Here is a 17,018-nt window from a genome sequence, read left to right as displayed (position 1 = left end):
AGAAAGGAGGAGGGAGAGAGAACAGGTAAGGAAACACACCACAGGAGGAGAAAGGAGGAGGGAGAGATAACAGGTAAGGAATCACACCAGGAGGAGAAAGGAGGAGGGAGAGAGAACAGGTAAGGAATCACCACATGAGGAGAAAGGAGGAGGGAGAGGATGACCATTGGGACACAAACATTGGCACAGACACATGCACACACACACACGATAACATACGCAATATACATACACATGGATTTAGTAATGTAGATATGTGGTAGTGGGGGCCTGAGGGCACACAGTGTGTTGTGAAATCTGTGCATGTATTGTAATGTTTTAAAATTGTATAAACTGCCTTAATTCTGCTGATGCCCAGGAAGAGTAGCTGCTGCTTAGGCAGCATCTAATGGGGATCTATAATAAACACAACATACAAATAGTAAGGAGAATATCAACTAATCTGACCATGTTTCTCATTAGAGCACCACGTGTGCTGCACGTTAAGGTTAGTAAGTCTGGTCATATCGACACATCTTCTAGGCATTTAGTTCAGTGTTTTAGAGATCCAGAAAGAAAAACAATGAATGCATGTGGTAAACTAATACAGTAACTCTAACACAAAATGATGCTTCCTAAATTCATATCTGATAGATGACACTAAGGTAGTCCACATTTGCAGTGCAGACCTGGGCTGGTTGAGAGTTCTAAGCAGGGATGGGAGCTATAGAGCTCATGTTTAAAAGTAGAATCAGTGATGCGTTTACCAAGAGAAGCGGGGTGACATCCCAGCAAATAGGGGACGTCGATCCCATTGGTTCACTTAAGGGCTGCGGCGTGACGTTATCCCACTGACATACTGAGAACATTTTAAGAACGTTGTGTGATGGTCCCAAGAGAGCGTTCTCTGGGGGAACTTTCCCAGGAAGTCACTGAGGACTATGTCAGGACTTTTTTAGGATGATCAAGACTTTTATTTTAATAGTCCTTAGGACATCGCACGATTGCCCCAAGGGAACTTTCTCAGGGGGACCTTTGTATAGTTCCCGGTTAGTCCCGGGGAGGTCCACTAAAAGTGCACAGAACTTTCTTGGGATGTTGTGGAGGTTTTGTCTAGTTCCTAGTTTGTCTCGGTGACATCCCAGAGGACGTTTTTAGGATGCTCTTGGGACGTTGTGTCATGGTCCCCTGGAGGTTGTCACGTGATGGTCCCAGATGTCCCAAACCATTATAAGTAAAGGGGGTTACAAGGTAAGTGGAACACTGTTCAGCTAAAATAGTGTAAACATCTATAATCAATGACAATATGATTACATTTGACATGATTTTAAGGGTGGCGAGTAGCCTAGCAGTTAGAGTGTTCAGCCAGAAACCGAAAGGTCGCTGGTTCGAATACCCGAGCCAACAAGGTGAAAAATCTGTCGATGTGTCCTTGAGAAAGCCACTTAACCCTTATTTGCTCCAGGGATGCCGTACTACTAAAGCTGACCTTGTAAAACACCACATCTCACTGTGACAGTAAAACATACACACATATATACATATATATACACACACACATTATATATATATATATATATATATAAAACCCGTACCTCCGCACATTGACTCAGTACCGGTACCCCCCGTATATAGCCTCGTTATTGTTATTTTATTGTGTTACTTTTTATTTTATTATTTCCTTTAGTTTATTTAATCATTATTTTATATTTCTTGAAATGCATTGTTGGTTAAGGGCTTGTAAAGTAAGCATTTCACGTAAGGTCTACAACTGCATGTAACAAATAAAATATGATTTGAGTTGTTTTAAAATGCTTTGCAACAGACAACGAAAACTAGGATTTCCTACTTCAGATACACTACCTCCTCATTTCACTCCATGTTTGACCATTTTATCAAGTTTTATGCCTAATGACCGTGACCAATGTTCTGCTTCAGGCAACAATTTAGGAGTTTCCTAAAGCAGAAGCAGCTGTAACTACCAAGCCCCAAGTGCATGTATACTGATTGTACAAAACATTAGGAACACCTGCTCTTTCCATTACAGACTGACCAGGTGAAAGCTATGATCCTGTATTAATGTCACCTTCAAATCAGTGTAGATGAAGGAGACGGGTTACAGAATAATATTTAAGCATTGAGACATGGATTGCGTATGTGTGCCAGAGCGTGAATGGGCAAGACAAAATATTTAAGTGCATTTGAACGGGGTATGATAGTAGGTGCCAGGCGCACCGGTTTGAGTTTGTCGAGAACTGCAATGATGCTGGGATTTTCACGCTCAACAGTTTCTTGTATCAAGAATGGTCCACTACCCAAAGGACATCCAGCCAACTTGACACAAATGTGGGAAGCATTTGGGTAAATATCGTCCAGCATCTCTGTGGAATGCTTTTGAAACCTTGTAGAGTCCATGCCCCAAATAATTGAGGCTGTAGTACACTCAGTGTAGACATCCCTCACCCACCCAGCCACGTATCCACGTCCCCCGGATGGCCTCACCTTTGTTGTTTGAGATGCCATAGTTGAAGCCCTGTGTCCCGTAGGCCCCAATGGCTCCAGCAGCACTGTTGAAGGCCTGGACAGAAAAGGGGCTAGTTGGGGGGGTCTGTGCCCCATGCTCTAGCAGGGTTTGTTCTGTTGGGAGAGAAGACAAAGCTGGACCACATTGGCTCCACCAAGAACAGCAACCAAAACATCCATTCACATCCATGTTAGATTCATTAAAGTGTCCAGTGAAAATCTCACTTTTAAAAGTTAATATGTTGACTCATAACCAAATAATGCTGCTGACTTGTACTATACTCGTCATTGTGGCCAAAGCAATACAAATAAAAAGTTACACTACTGTTCAAAAGTTGGTGGTCACTCCAACACCATCATTAAGTTTGCTGATGACACAACAGTGGTAGGGTACAGCCAATAGGGAGGAGGTCAGAGACGTGGCCGTGTGGTGCAAGGACAACAACCTCTGCCTCAACGTGATCAAGACAAAGGAGATGATTGTGGACTATAGGATAAGGAGGACCGAGCACAACCCCATTCTCATCGACGGGGCTGTAGTGGAGCAGGTTGAGCGCTTCAAGTTCCTTAGTGTCCACATCACCAACAAACTATCATGGTCCAAGCACACCAAGACAGTAATGAACAGGAGACTGAAAAGATTTGGCATTGTTCCCCAGATCCTCAAAAGGTTTTACAGCTGCACTATCGAGAGCATCTGACAGGTTACATCACTGCCAGGTATGGAAACTGCCCGGCCTCTGACAGAGAGTAGTGCGTATGGCCCAGTACATCACTGGGGCCAAGCTTCCTGCCATACAGGACCTCTATACCAGGCGGTGTCAGATGAAGGCTCTAAAAAAGACTCCAGCCACCGAGTCAGACTTCTCTCTGCTACCACACAGCAAGCAGTACCGGAGTGCCAAGTCTAGGTCCAAGAGGTTTCTAAACTGCTTCTACACCCAAGCCATAAGTCTCCTGAACAGCTAATCAACTGGCTACCCAGACTATCTGCATTGCCCCCCCCCCCCCCCCTCTACGCAGCTGCTACTCTGTTATTATCTATGCATGGTCACATTAATAAGTCTACCTACATCTAAATATTACCTCAATTACCTCAACACCAGCGCCCCCGTACATTGACTCTGTACCGGTGCCCCCTGTATATAGCCTCCACATTGACTCTGTACCGATACCCCCTGTATATAGCCTCCACATCGACTCTGTACCGGTGCCCCCTGTATATAGCCTCCACATCGACTCTGTACCGGTGCCCCCTGTATATAGCCTCCACATTGACTCTGTACCGGTACCCCCTGTATATAGCCCCGCTATTGTTATTTACTGCTGCTCTATAATTATTTCTTATTGTTATCTCGTACTTATTTTTTTTGGTATTTTAAAACTGCATTGTTGGTTAAGGACTTGTAAGTAAGCATTTCACTCTAAGGTCTACACTTGTATTCGGCGCATTAGTTTTTGTTTTCTTAAAGCAGGATTCCTAGGAACTGTTGAGCTACTTTGTGAATATGGGCCCTGGTCTACAACAATTACAGAGGTCTCAAAGCAGTAAGGTAAGTAAAAAGGTAATTATAGGGGCTCTTACCTTCCCCTTGGCGTAGGTACTGGTTTCCCCCAGGATCTCGGGCCAGAGACCAGGCCTCTCCTTTGTTGCTCTCGCAGAACTCCACCACGCTATTCTTGTCCAGCTGCACCCACGTCCCCTCTGTGTTGATCACCTGATGGACAACACAAGGCTCTTTATCCCTCTACACACACATGCTAGTCCTCTCACACACACAGCACCGTCCTCACAAATATCATCCCATCCCCTTATACAAAATGTACAGCATCATTCCTACAGAGCAATTTCATACTGCATTGTAGCTAGAATATTTGCATAGTTTACTGTATAAAGATAATACATTTAAGAACTTACTCTGAAAGTCAGTCATATTGAAAGTTAAATGCATGTTTGTTTGTTTTGGTTTTGTAAAAGTCCTGAAAGAAAATCAACACTTTAGACATGCAGATGGAAAGTGTAAATGTTAATAAGTGCTTAGAGAGAGAGAGGCTTAGTGAGTCTTTCCATGATTCATTGTATCCTAGTAGTCCTCACATCCTATATCCTTGTCACCTTCTCAACCCTATTGGAGGAAGTCGTCCAAGGTTCCTCCCCTCAGACCACCTTCTCCAATGCGGTTTGAGAAGGAGGCGAGGATATAGGACGTGTGGACTCAAGGAAAGATGAATTGAGAAAGAGCCGCAGAGCCATTGGTTCAGAGAGGGCATTCCAGTAGAAGCATGACACACCACATCCTCCTAACAGAGGTCAAGAAGGCACCATTCAGCACTTTGGGTCAAGACATTTTAAAGCGCATCAAAATGTGCCCTGAGAAACAAAGTCAACAGAAGGTGTAAGAGGGGAAAGATTCATCTGAGATATAGTATTCAGCATTTCAAGAATCCAATGTTAAAAACTTCTTAGGGCTGCAATCTCGTTAATGGGATCGATAGGACAACAGCAAACCAAAAGCAAACCATGGAATAATCTGAGACGGTGCTCAGAAAAAACATTTTCTCCGCCATGTTGTAGTCAACAGAAATCAGAACTAACATTATAAATATTCCCTTACCTTTGATGATCTTCATCAGAATGCACTCCCAGGAATCATAGTTCCACAATAAATGTTTGATTTGTTTGATAATCAAAAATGTTTGATAATGTCCAAGTAGCTACTTTTGTTAGCGTGTACACAAATCCAAACGCTCGTGCAGGTCCAGCCGAACGTCGTACGAAAACTTCAAAAAGTTATACAGGTCGTAGAAACATTTCAAACTAAGTATAGAATCAATCTTTAGGATGTTTTTATCATAAATCTTCAATAACATTCCAACCTGAGAATTCCATTGTCTGTAGAAAAGCCATGGGGCGCAGGTCGCTATCATGTGAAATGTGCTTGACCAGGACCTGGCTCTCTGCCAGACCACTGACTCAAAGAGCTCTCATCCGGCCCCACATCACAGTAGAAGCCTCATTCAAGTTTCTAAAGACGGTTGACATAACCAATATTCCACTGTGTAATCAATAGGGAATGAGTTGAACATCGACCAACCTCAGATTTCCCACTTCCTGTTTGGATTTCTTCTCAGGTTTTTGCCTGCCATATGAGTTCTGTTATACTCACAGACATCATTCAAACAGTTTTACAAACTTCAGAGTGTTTTTCTATCCAATACTAATAATATGCATATATTAGCAACTGGGACTGAGGAGCAGTTTTAAAAAGTAGTGAAGGATAGACAAAATGTAAACCTCAGAAATATCTAATCTGTTTCCAATGATGAATAAATTAAGATAATTGTATATAGTTAAATAAAAAAACTAAAATGTATAAATGCAAAATGCTGTAGCCATTGGAGTGTGTTAACTAAAGAAAAGAGCGGAGAATTGACAGAGCACACACCCACTCCCAGAGGCATTTTGTGTATTCACCTTTTCAATAGCAAAGTACAGTGCCTTCAGAAAGTATTCACACCCCTTGGCTTTTTCCACACTTTGTTGTTTTACAGCCTGAATTTAAAATGGATTAAATATAGATTTTTTTTGCTACTGGCCTACACACAACACCCTACCACATAATGTCAACGTGGAATTATGTTCTTTGAATTTTTTACAAGTTAATAAAAAATGAAAAGCTGCAATGTCTACAGTCAATAAGTATTTAACTCCATTGTTATGACAATCCTAAATAAGTTCAGGAGTAAACATTTGCCTTTAAAGTTGACATAAGTTGCATGGACTCACCGTGTGCAATAATAGTGTTTAACATGATTTTTGAATGGCTACCTCATCTCTGTACCCCACACATACAATTACCTGTAAGGTCCCTCAGTTGAGCAGTACATTTCAAACACAGATTCAACCACAAAGACCAGGGAGGTTTTCCAATGCCTCGCAAAGAAGGGCACCTATTGGTAGATTGGCAGCTGCCACTTTGAGCATGGTGAAGTTATTAGTTACAATTTGGATGGTGTATCAATACACCCAGTCACTACTGGTGGTTCTAAACTTGAAATATGAAATATCCTTATTGATGTTACTGAGGGAGAGAGGAGAATGCAGAACATCTACATTCTGTCGGAACATGTTATTGTAAGACCTCAGGGATCCTATGGAAAGGAGAAGGGCCACAGTCTGGTACAAGTCAACAGGACAGCCATGAGTTGGGGAGGAGTGAGGAATTTAGGCCGAGGTCAGGTCAGATGAAGTGAGAAAGAACAGGCATCACTAAAGTCCTGTATAGCAACAGAGATGTATTGGCTGTCCATATGCATAAGGAGGAGACTCAGCATAGGAGGGTTTAAATACTAGTGCTTGTGTAAATATGTTTTTGTCTAATGCAGCTGTGTGACCCAGTGGGTGAATAAACTTGGTTTGAGCTTTACTAGTCGTCCGTGAGTTTTTACCATGTTTATTTAGTATCTAACCACTACAAAGATAAAGGTGTCCTTTCTAACTAAGTTGCCAGAGAGGGAGGAAACCGCTCAGGGATTTCACCATGAGGCCAACGTTGACTTTAAAACAGTTACAGAGTTTAATGGCTGTGATAGGAGAAATCAGAGGATGGATCAACAACATTGTAGTTACTCCACAATACTAACCTAACTGGCAGAGTGAAAAGAAGGAAGCCTATATAGAATAAAAATATTCCAAAACATGCAACCTGTTTCCTTCAAGGCAAGGTAATACTGCAAAAATATGGCAAAGCAATTCACTTTTTGTCCTGAATACAAAGTGTTATGTTTGGGGCAAATCCAATCCAATACAAGACATGTTATGGGTCCGTCTCTCAACATCCCTTCGCTCTCCCTTTCCTCCACTGACCCAAAAAGGACACCGTCTTCCAGATGATGGCGAAACTCAAGTCGCACCGCTTTATTTCTGCCTCATGCACAAATTCACGTTGTTACTCCTAGTGACAGAGAAAGTGAAATATTCTTTGATATTAAAAAAGACCCAAGCCGCTAATAACAACGCAAGCCTATAGATCCACTTTCCTCCTCATTCATTACTGCTGCACTGCTTGTTGTAGCGCTGAGTGGAAATAGGAAGAACGCGTATTTTATGGCTTATTAAAGTGTTGACAGTGCTGAGTAAGAACTTAAACATGAACTCACTCAAAAACAGCAGCTCTTGGCTGTATTCGTATTCTCTAGTCATGGTTTTGAAATCTCACAGTATCAATTTTGCCGTAGCTTTCTTTTATGCCTGCTAAGTTACTGCAGACGGGGTCATCTGAGCCATCTGATTGGCCAGCGGAGGCATAGTGTACTTGATTTCCTCTCCAGGCCTACCGAGAAGGGAGAGTTTGTACCTTTATACAAATGAAATGGCAACAGTTTGCCTACCTGGCACGCAGGGCAGTTGAATTGGCACAGTGTGCCTACCTGGCGCGCAGGGCAGCTGAATTGGCACAGTTTGCCTACCTGGCACGCAGGGCAGCTGAATTGGCACAGTTTGCCTACCCGGGACGCAGGGCAGTTGAATTGGCACAGTTTGCCTACCTGGGACGCAGGGCAGCTGAATTGGCACAGTTTGCACAGTTTGCCTACCTGGCACGCAGGGCAGCTGAATTGGCAGTTTGCCTACCTGGCACGCAGGGCAGCTGAATTGGCAGTTTGCCTACCTGGCACACAGGGCAGCTGAATTGGCACCGTTTGCTTACCTGGCGCGCAGGGCAGTTGAATTGGCAAAGTTTGCCTACCTGGCTCGCAGGGCAGCTGAATTGGCACAGTTTGCCTACCCGGCACCCAATTTACAAGCAAAAGGGGGAGCAAACTAAATGCATTACAACGACTTTGGTCTGTGTTAGCAAAGAGAGCAAGGTAGAGGGCAACAAAAGAGACAGGCATAAGAACAACTGTGCTGTAGTTCTTATGCCCATTATTTTAGTTATATAGATGCTCATATTATGCTCGTTTGTGTTGCCCTTTTCTACTCCTCTACTTTGACTGGAAATATTTTTATAGATGAATTATAATCTATCTATAAAAAGTTTTGGCAGCTGCTATAAATCATTTAAGTCACACATCATACCTCGCCTACTGCCTTGACCTTGTTCCCAAGTACTAACATTCCAACGGGGATACCCCTAAGGTATGGGCAGCTTCTGATGTTGTGACCCGAGGGGCCCGTCTTCACTACCTTATAAAGGCCAGGGCCACCCTGCCTCACCCTGTCCTGCTCCCGCATGGAGGGGCCCGTCTTCACTACCTTATAAAGGCCAGGGCCGCTGCCGCCCTGCCTCACCCTGTCCTGCTCCCGCATGGAGGGGGCCTCTTGGGAGGGGCGGCCGCTGCCACCCTGCCTCACCCTGTCCTGCTCCCGCATGGAGGGGGCCTCTTGGGAGGTGCGGCCGCTGCCACCCTGCCTCACCCTGTCCTGCTCCCGCATGGAGGGAGCCTCTTGGGAGGGGAGGCCGCTGGCGCTCACCTCAACACACTGCTCCAATTGGCCCCTGGCCTCCTGAAAGAGGGAATTGACTAGCATTAACACCAGTTCGGTTAGGTTAGAAGACCAGTCAGTGGGCGAGTAGTAATGGATTTGTCTGATGCGATGACATAGTTTCATCCTGATTCCTTATAACTACGTGTCATATGAGAGAGGATGTAACGTGACCAGTGTTTCAGATTATCAAATGAACAAAGTTCCAGCATAGCGGTTACAGCTTTACAGTACTGTCCACAGAGCTATCAGTTCAACAAAACCAGTAGGATCCACACTCTCTAACAAATGTTGACATAGAGCCTAACGTTTACTTAAATATTGCAGCAATGACTAACACATTTTCGAGGACACCCTGTGAGTATCAAGTGCACAGCTGGTTGTTGGGCTGATACTGTCTCAATGGCATAAATTGGACAAGAACACAGGCCTCATTAACAACACCTGAACACCACAAAAAAGTTATCAAAAAGTGTGATGACAAAGTATGATAAATGCATAAATAAAAATGATGTATCACTTCATACTGCACAGGCTTGAAACATGTTTCAACTGTCCATTTACCTAACCATAAACATTGAACATGTGTGAAGAGTACAGTGAAAGTAAACCTAAAGATTTAAAACAAATTGCTAGTAATACTATGAATTTGATATTCTACATGAACTCAGCAAATTGTTGCATCAATGTTTCTCAAAAATAGATATTCCCAAAAGGAAATGGTCAATTCAAAAATGTTATCAAGAAAATGCAGTGTGGGTAAGGCAGAATCTTATTTGTAAGGCATGCTCTAACAAATGGGCCCACAGTACTAGACACACTCTCTGCCCCACTTGTTGCAGAACTGTTGACCTAGAGTACCAATCAAAAGTTTAGACACCTAGTCATTCCAGGGTTGTTCTTTATTTTTTTTTACAATTTTCTACATTGTAGAATAACATTGAAGACGTCAAAACTAGGAAATAACACATATGGAATCATATAGTAAACAAAAAAGTGTTAAACAAATCAAAATATATTTTATATTTGAGATTGTTCAAAGTAGCCACCCTTTGTCTTGATGACAGCTTTGCATTCTCTCAACCAGCTTCATGAGGTAGTCACCTGGAATGCATTTAGTTGGGTTCTGAGAATATGAAATATACTTACTCATGTCACTGAGGGAGAGAGGGTAATGTATAATGTTTACATTATGTCAGGATATGTTTTTGTTAGCCATCAGGGATCCTATTGCAGGGATCCTCTGGGAGGAGAAGAGACACAGTCTGGTACCAGTCACCATGACAGCTGTGAGTTGGGGAGGAGTGAGCACTTTGGGGTAGAGGTCAGGTCAGATGACGTGAGGAAGAACAGATATCACTAAGGTTCTGTCTAGCAACAGAAATGCATTGGGTGTTCAGATATGTAGGAAAAGACTAAGGAGGAAGGGTAAAATATATGTGCTTGTGTGAAGATGTCTTTGTCTAATGCAACTGTATCGATCCTCTGGGAAGAATTCAACTTGGTTAAGCTTACTCAGAATTAGAACCTAACAATTTCAATTAACAGGTTAAAAGTTCTTAATGTGTTTGAGCCAATCAGTTGTGTTGTGACAAGGTAGGGGTGGTAAAAGACCAAGTCCATATTATGGCAAGAACAGCTCAAATAAGCAAAGAGAAATGACAGCACATCATTACTTTAAGACATGAAGGTCAGTCAATCAGGAACATTTCAAGAACGTTGAAAGTTTCTTCAAGTGCAGTCGTAAAAACCATCAAGCTCTATGATGAAACTGGATTTCATGAGGACCGCCACAGGAAAGGAAGACCCAGAGTTTCCTCTGCTGCAGAGGATAAGTTCATTAGAGTTACCAGCCAAAGAAATTACAGCCCAAATAAATGCTTCAGAGTTCAAGTAACAGACATCAACATCAACTGTTCAGAGGAGACGGAGTGAATCAGGCATTCATGGTCGAATTGCTGCAAAGAAATCACTACTAAAGGACACCAATAATAAGAAGAGACTTGCTTGGTCCAAGAAACACAAATAATGGACGTTAGAACGATGGAAATTTGTTCTTTGGTCTTGAGTCCAAATTGGAGATTTTTGGATCCTACTCTGTGTCTGAGACACAGAGTAGGTAAATAGATGATCTCTGCATGTGTGGTTTCCACTGTGAAGGAGGTGGTGTGATGGTGCTTTACTGGTGACAGTGGAAAGGGAAAAGGGTGGCAATTTAGAAGAATATAAAATATATTTAGATTTGTTTAACACTTTTTTGGTTACTAAATGATTCCATATGTGTTGTTTCACTGTTTTGATGTCTTCACTATTATTCAACAACAGTGAACACTTCCGGTGCCGACAGAGATGGCCGCCTCGCTTCGCGTTCCTAGGAAACTATGCAGTTTTTTGTTTTTTTACGTGTTATTTCTTACATTAGTACCCCAGGTCATCTTAGGTTTCATTACATACAGTCGAGAAGAACTACTGAATATAAGATCAGCATCAACTCACCATCAGTACGACCAAGAATATGTTTTTCGCGACGCGGATCCTGTGTTCTGCCTTACAAACAGGACAACGGAGTGGATCCTATGCAGCGACCCAAAAAAACGACTCCGAAAGAGAGGGAAACGAGGCGGTCTTCTGGTCAGACTCCGGAGACGGGCACAGCGCGCACCACTCCCTAGCATTCTTCTTGCCAATGTCCAGTCTCTTGACAACAAGGTTGATGAAATCCGAGCAAGGGTAGCATTCCAGAGGGACATCAGAGACTGTAACGTCCTTTGCTTCACTGAAACATGGCTCACTGGAGAGACGCTATCCGAAGCGGTGCAGCCAACGGGTTTCTCCACACATCGCGCAGACAGAAACAAACATCTTTCTGGTAAGAAGAGGGGCGGGGGCGTATGCCTCATGGCCAACGTGACATGGTGCGATGAAAGAAACATACAGGAACTCAAATCCTTCTGTTCACCTGATTTAGAATTCCTCACAATCAAATGTAGACCGCATTATCTACCAAGAGAATTCTCTTCGATTATAATCACAGCCGTATATATCCCCCCCCAAGCAGACACATCGATGGCTCTGAACAAACTTTATTTAACTCTCTGCAAACTGGAAACAATTTATCCGGAGGCTGCATTCATTGTAGCTGGGGATTTTAACAAGGCTAATCTGAAAACAAGACTCCCCAAATTTTATCAGCATATCGATTGCGCAACCAGGGGAGGAAAGACCTTGGACCATTGTTACTCTAACTTCCGCGACGCATATAAGGCCCTGCCCCGCCCCCCTTTCGGAAAAGCTGACCACGACTCCATTTTGTTGATCCCTGCCTACAGACAGAAACTAAAACAAGAGGCTCCCACGCTGAGGTCTGTCCAACGCTGGTCCGACCAAGCTGACTCCACACTCCAAGACTGCTTCCATCACGTGGACTGGGAGATGTTTCGTATTGCGTCAGATAACAACATTGACGAATACGCTGATTCGGTGTGCGAGTTCATTAGAACGTGCGTTGAAGATGTCGTTCCCATAGCAACGATTAAAACATTCCCTAACCAGAAACCGTGGATTGATGGCAGCATTCGTGTGAAACTGAAAGCGCGAACCACTGCTTTTAATCAGGGCAAGGTGTCTGGTAACATGACCGAATACAAACAGTGCAGCTATTCCCTCCGCAAGGCTATCAAACAAGCTAAGCGCCAGTACAGAGACAAAGTAGAATCTCAATTCAACGGCTCAGACACAAGAGGCATGTGGCAGGGTCTACAGTCAATCACGGACTACAGGAAGAAATCCAGCCCAGGACCAGGATGTCTTGCTCCCAGGCAGACTAAATAACTTTTTTGCCCGCTTTGAGGACAATACAGTGCCACTGACACGGCCTGCAACGAAAACATGCGGTCTCTCCTTCACTGCAGCCGAGGTGAGTAAGACATTTAAACGTGTTAACCCTCGCAAGGCTGCAGGCCCAGATGGCATCCCCAGCCGCGCCCTCAGAGCATGCGCAGACCAGCTGGCCGGTGTGTTTACGGACATATTCAATCAATCCCTATACCAGTCTGCTGTTCCCACATGCTTCAAGAGGGCCACCATTGTTCCTGTTCCCAAGAAAGCTAAGGTAACTGAGCTAAATGACTACCGCCCCGTAGCACTCACATCCGTCATCATGAAGTGCTTTGAGAGACTAGTCAAGGACCATATCACCTCCACCCTACCTGACACCCTAGACCCACTCCAATTTGCTTACCGCCCAATTAGGTCCACAGACGATGCAATCTCAACCACACTGCACACTGCCCTAACCCATCTGGACAAGAGGAATACCTATGTGAGAATGCTGTTCATCGACTACAGCTCGGCATTCAACACCATAGTACCCTCCAAGCTCGTCATCAAGCTCGAGACCCTGGGTCTCGACCCCGCCCTGTGCAACTGGGTACTGGACTTCCTGACGGGCCGCCCCCAGGTGGTGAGGGTAGGCAACAACATCTCCTCCCCGCTGATCCTCAACACTGGGGCCCCACAAGGGTGCGTTCTGAGCCCTCTCCTGTACTCCCTGTTCACCCACGACTGCGTGGCCACGCACGCCTCCAACTCAATCATCAAGTTTGCGGACGACACAACAGTGGTAGGCTTGATTACCAACAACGATGAGACGGCCTACAGGGAGGAGGTGAGGGCCCTCGGAGTGTGGTGTCAGGAAAACAACCTCACACTCAACGTCAACAAAACTAAGGAGATGATTGTGGACTTCAGGAAACAGCAGAGGGAACACCCCCCTATCCACATCGATGGAACAGTAGTGGAGAGGGTAGCAAGTTTTAAGTTCCTCGGCATACACATCACAGACAAACTGAATTGGTCCACTCACACAGACAGTATCGTGAAGAAGGCGCAGCAGCGCCTCTTCAACCTCAGGAGGCTGAAGAAATTCGGCTTGTCACCAAAAGCACTCACAAACTTCTACAGATGCACAATCGAGAGCATCCTGGCGGGCTGTATCACCGCCTGGTATGGCAACTGCACCGCCCTCAACCGTAAGGCTCTCCAGAGGGTAGTGAGGTCTGCACAACGCATCACCGGGGGCAAACTACCTGCCCTCCAGGACACCTACACCACCCGATGTCACAGGAAGGCCATAAAGATCATCAAGGACATCAACCACCCGAGCCACTGCCTGTTCACCCCGCTATCATCCAGAAGGCGAGGTCAGTACAAGTGCATCAAAGCTGGGACCGAGAGACTGAAAAACAGCTTCTATCTCAAGGCCATCAGACTGTTAAACAGCCACCACTAACACTGAGTGGCTGCTGCCAACACACTGACACTGACTCAACTCCAGCCACTTTAATAATGGGAATTGATGGGAAATGATGTAAATATATCACTAGCCACTTTAAACAATGCTACCTTATATAAATGTTACTTACCCTACATTATTCATCTCATATGCATACGTATATACTGTACTCTATATCATCGACGGTATCCTTATGTAATACATGTATCACTAGCCACTTTATACTATACTATGCCACTTTGTTTACATACTCATCTCATTTGTACATACTGTACCCGATACCATCTACTGTATCTTGCCTATGCTGCTCTGTACCATCACTCATTCATATATCCTTATGTACATATTCTTTATCCCCTTACACTGTGTACAAGACAGTAGTTTTGGAATTGTTAGTTAGATTACTTGTTATTACTGCATTGTCGGAACTAGAAGCACAAGCATTTCGCTACACTCGCATTAACATCTGCTAACCATGTGTATGTGACAAATAAAAATTGATTTGATTTGATTTGACAATGTAGAAAATAGTAAAAAAGAAAAAAACTCTTGAATGAGTCCAAACTTTTGACTGGTACTGTATATACTGTACTTTAGTCAATGTCACTCCAACATTTCTCATCCTAATATTTACACATTTCTTAATTCCATGATTTTACTTTGAGACGTGTGTATTGTTCTCTCCACATTCTTTTGGAGAGATTGGAAACCCAAATTGGTCTACACGGACAAGTTCTGGCTTGGTTTAGATATTATCTGTCGGAAAGATATCAGTTTGTCTCTGTGAATGGTTTGTTCTCTGACATATCAACTGTAAATTTCGGTGTTCCTCAAGGATCCGTTTTTGGACCACTATTGTTTTCACTATATATTTTACCTCTTGGGGATGTCATTCAAAAACATAATGTTAACTTTCACTGCTATGCGGATGACACACAGCTGTACATTTCAATGAAACATGGTGAAGCCCCAAAATTGCCCCCACTAGAAGCCTGTGTTTCAGACATAAGGAAGTGGATAGCTGCAAACTTTCTACTTTTAAACTCGGACAAAACAGAGAATCTTGTTTTAGGTCCCAAGAAACAAAGAGATCTTCTGTTGAATCTGACAATTAATCTTGATGGTTGTACAGTCATCACAAATAAAACTGAAGGACCTCGGCGTTACTCTGGACCCTAATATCTCTTTTGACGAACATATCAAGACTGTTTCAAGAACAGCTTTTTTCCATCTACGTAACATTGCAAAAATCAGAAACTTTTTGTCCAAGAATTATGCAGAAAAATGAATCCATGCTTTTGTTACTTCTAGGTTAGACTACTGCAATGCTTTACTTTCCAGCTACCTGGAAAAAGCACTAAATAAACTTCAGTTAGTGCTAAATACGGCTGCTAGAATCCTGACTGGAACCAATTTTTTTATCATATTACTCCAGTGCTAGCCTCTCTACACTGGCTTCCTGTTAAGGCAAGGGCTGATTTCAAGGTTTTACTGCTAACCTACAAAGCATTACGTGGGCTTGCTCCTACCTATCTTTCTGATTTGGTCATGCCGCACATACCGACACGTACGCTACAGTCACAAGACGCAGGCCTCCTAATTGTCCCTAGAATTTCTAAGCAAACAGCTGGAGGCAGGGCTTTCTCCTATAGAGCTACATTTTTATGGAATGGTCTGCCTACCCATGTGAGAGACGTAGACTCGGTCTCAACCTTTAAGTCTTTACTGAAGATTCATCTCTTTAGTGGGTCATATGATTGAGTGTAGTCTGGCTCAGGAGTGTGAAGGTGAACGGAAAGGCATGATGACTCCTTGCTGTCCCCAGTCCACCTGGCCGTGCTGCTGCTCCAGGTTCAACTGTTCTGCCTGCGGCTATGGAACCCTGACCTGTTCACCGGACGTGCTACCTGTCCCAGACCTGCTGTTTTCAAGAGACAGCAGGAGCAATAGAGATATGATCGGCTATGAAAAGCCAAATGACATTTACTCCTGAGGTGCTGACTTGCTGCACCCTCGAGAACTACTGTGATTATTATTATTTGACCAAACTGGTCATTTGTGAACATTTGAACATCTTGGCCATGTTCCGTTATAATCTCCACCCAGCACAGCCAGAAGAGGACTGGCCACCCCTCATAGCCTGGTTCCTCTCTAGGTTTCTTCCTAGGTTTTGGCCTTTCTAGGGAGTTTTTCCTAGCCACCGTGCTTCTACACCTGCATTGCTTGCCGTTTGGGGTTTTAGGCTGGGTTTCTGAACAGCACTGAGATATCAGCTGATGTAAGAAGCGCTATATAAATACATTTGATTTGTTGTGAATTGTTAGATATTACTGCACTGTTGGAGCTAGGAACACAAGCATTTTGCTAAACCCGCAATAACATCTGCTAAATATGTGTGTGACCAATACATTTTTATTTTAGCGTGAGAAACAGGGAAGGAAAAAGCATCAATGTTTTTTGGGGGGTTCTTCAGCAATTTTATCTGTTCTTAAGTTACTTTGTAATTGAACTTGAGAAGAGTGAGCTGTCACCAATTTTGACGGTGTGACCAAATAGGCTTTGTACTCAAGCAATTGTGAAGGAATTACAAAATGTGGTGAAGGATTCAGAATGTTGACAAAGTCTGTCAAATATTAGCTTCCTTCCTGTGAAGTGTCATGGTGAACATTTTGTTATTTTGGGTGGGAAGGGGTTGGGGAGGCATTTTTAAACCCACTTTTGGGTTACTGGTAATAG

The 17,018-nt window shown here is 43.6% G+C and overlaps 1 protein-coding gene across 8 annotated transcripts in view; it reads right to left on the bottom strand.

Moving 5' to 3' along the window:
- The window catches only part of mycbp2 (MYC binding protein 2), a 294,316-nt gene that overhangs the window by 54,041 nt on the left and 223,257 nt on the right, over positions 1 to 17,018 (bottom strand). For all 8 annotated transcript variants that reach the window (XM_021578600.2, XM_021578599.2, XM_021578604.2 and 5 more), the window contains exons 51-52: positions 4,088 to 4,220; positions 2,482 to 2,616 (exon numbers count right to left, since the gene is read on the bottom strand). In XM_021578600.2, coding sequence (XP_021434275.2) covers positions 2,482 to 2,616; positions 4,088 to 4,220 — 268 coding nt within the window. The remainder of the gene's footprint in view (positions 1 to 2,481; positions 2,617 to 4,087; positions 4,221 to 17,018) is intronic.

The sequence above is a fragment of the Oncorhynchus mykiss genome, chromosome 22 (genome assembly GCF_013265735.2).
Source record: "Oncorhynchus mykiss isolate Arlee chromosome 22, USDA_OmykA_1.1, whole genome shotgun sequence".
Lineage (NCBI taxonomy): Eukaryota > Metazoa > Chordata > Actinopteri > Salmoniformes > Salmonidae > Oncorhynchus > Oncorhynchus mykiss.
This window is presented reverse-complemented; position numbering and strand designations above follow the sequence as displayed.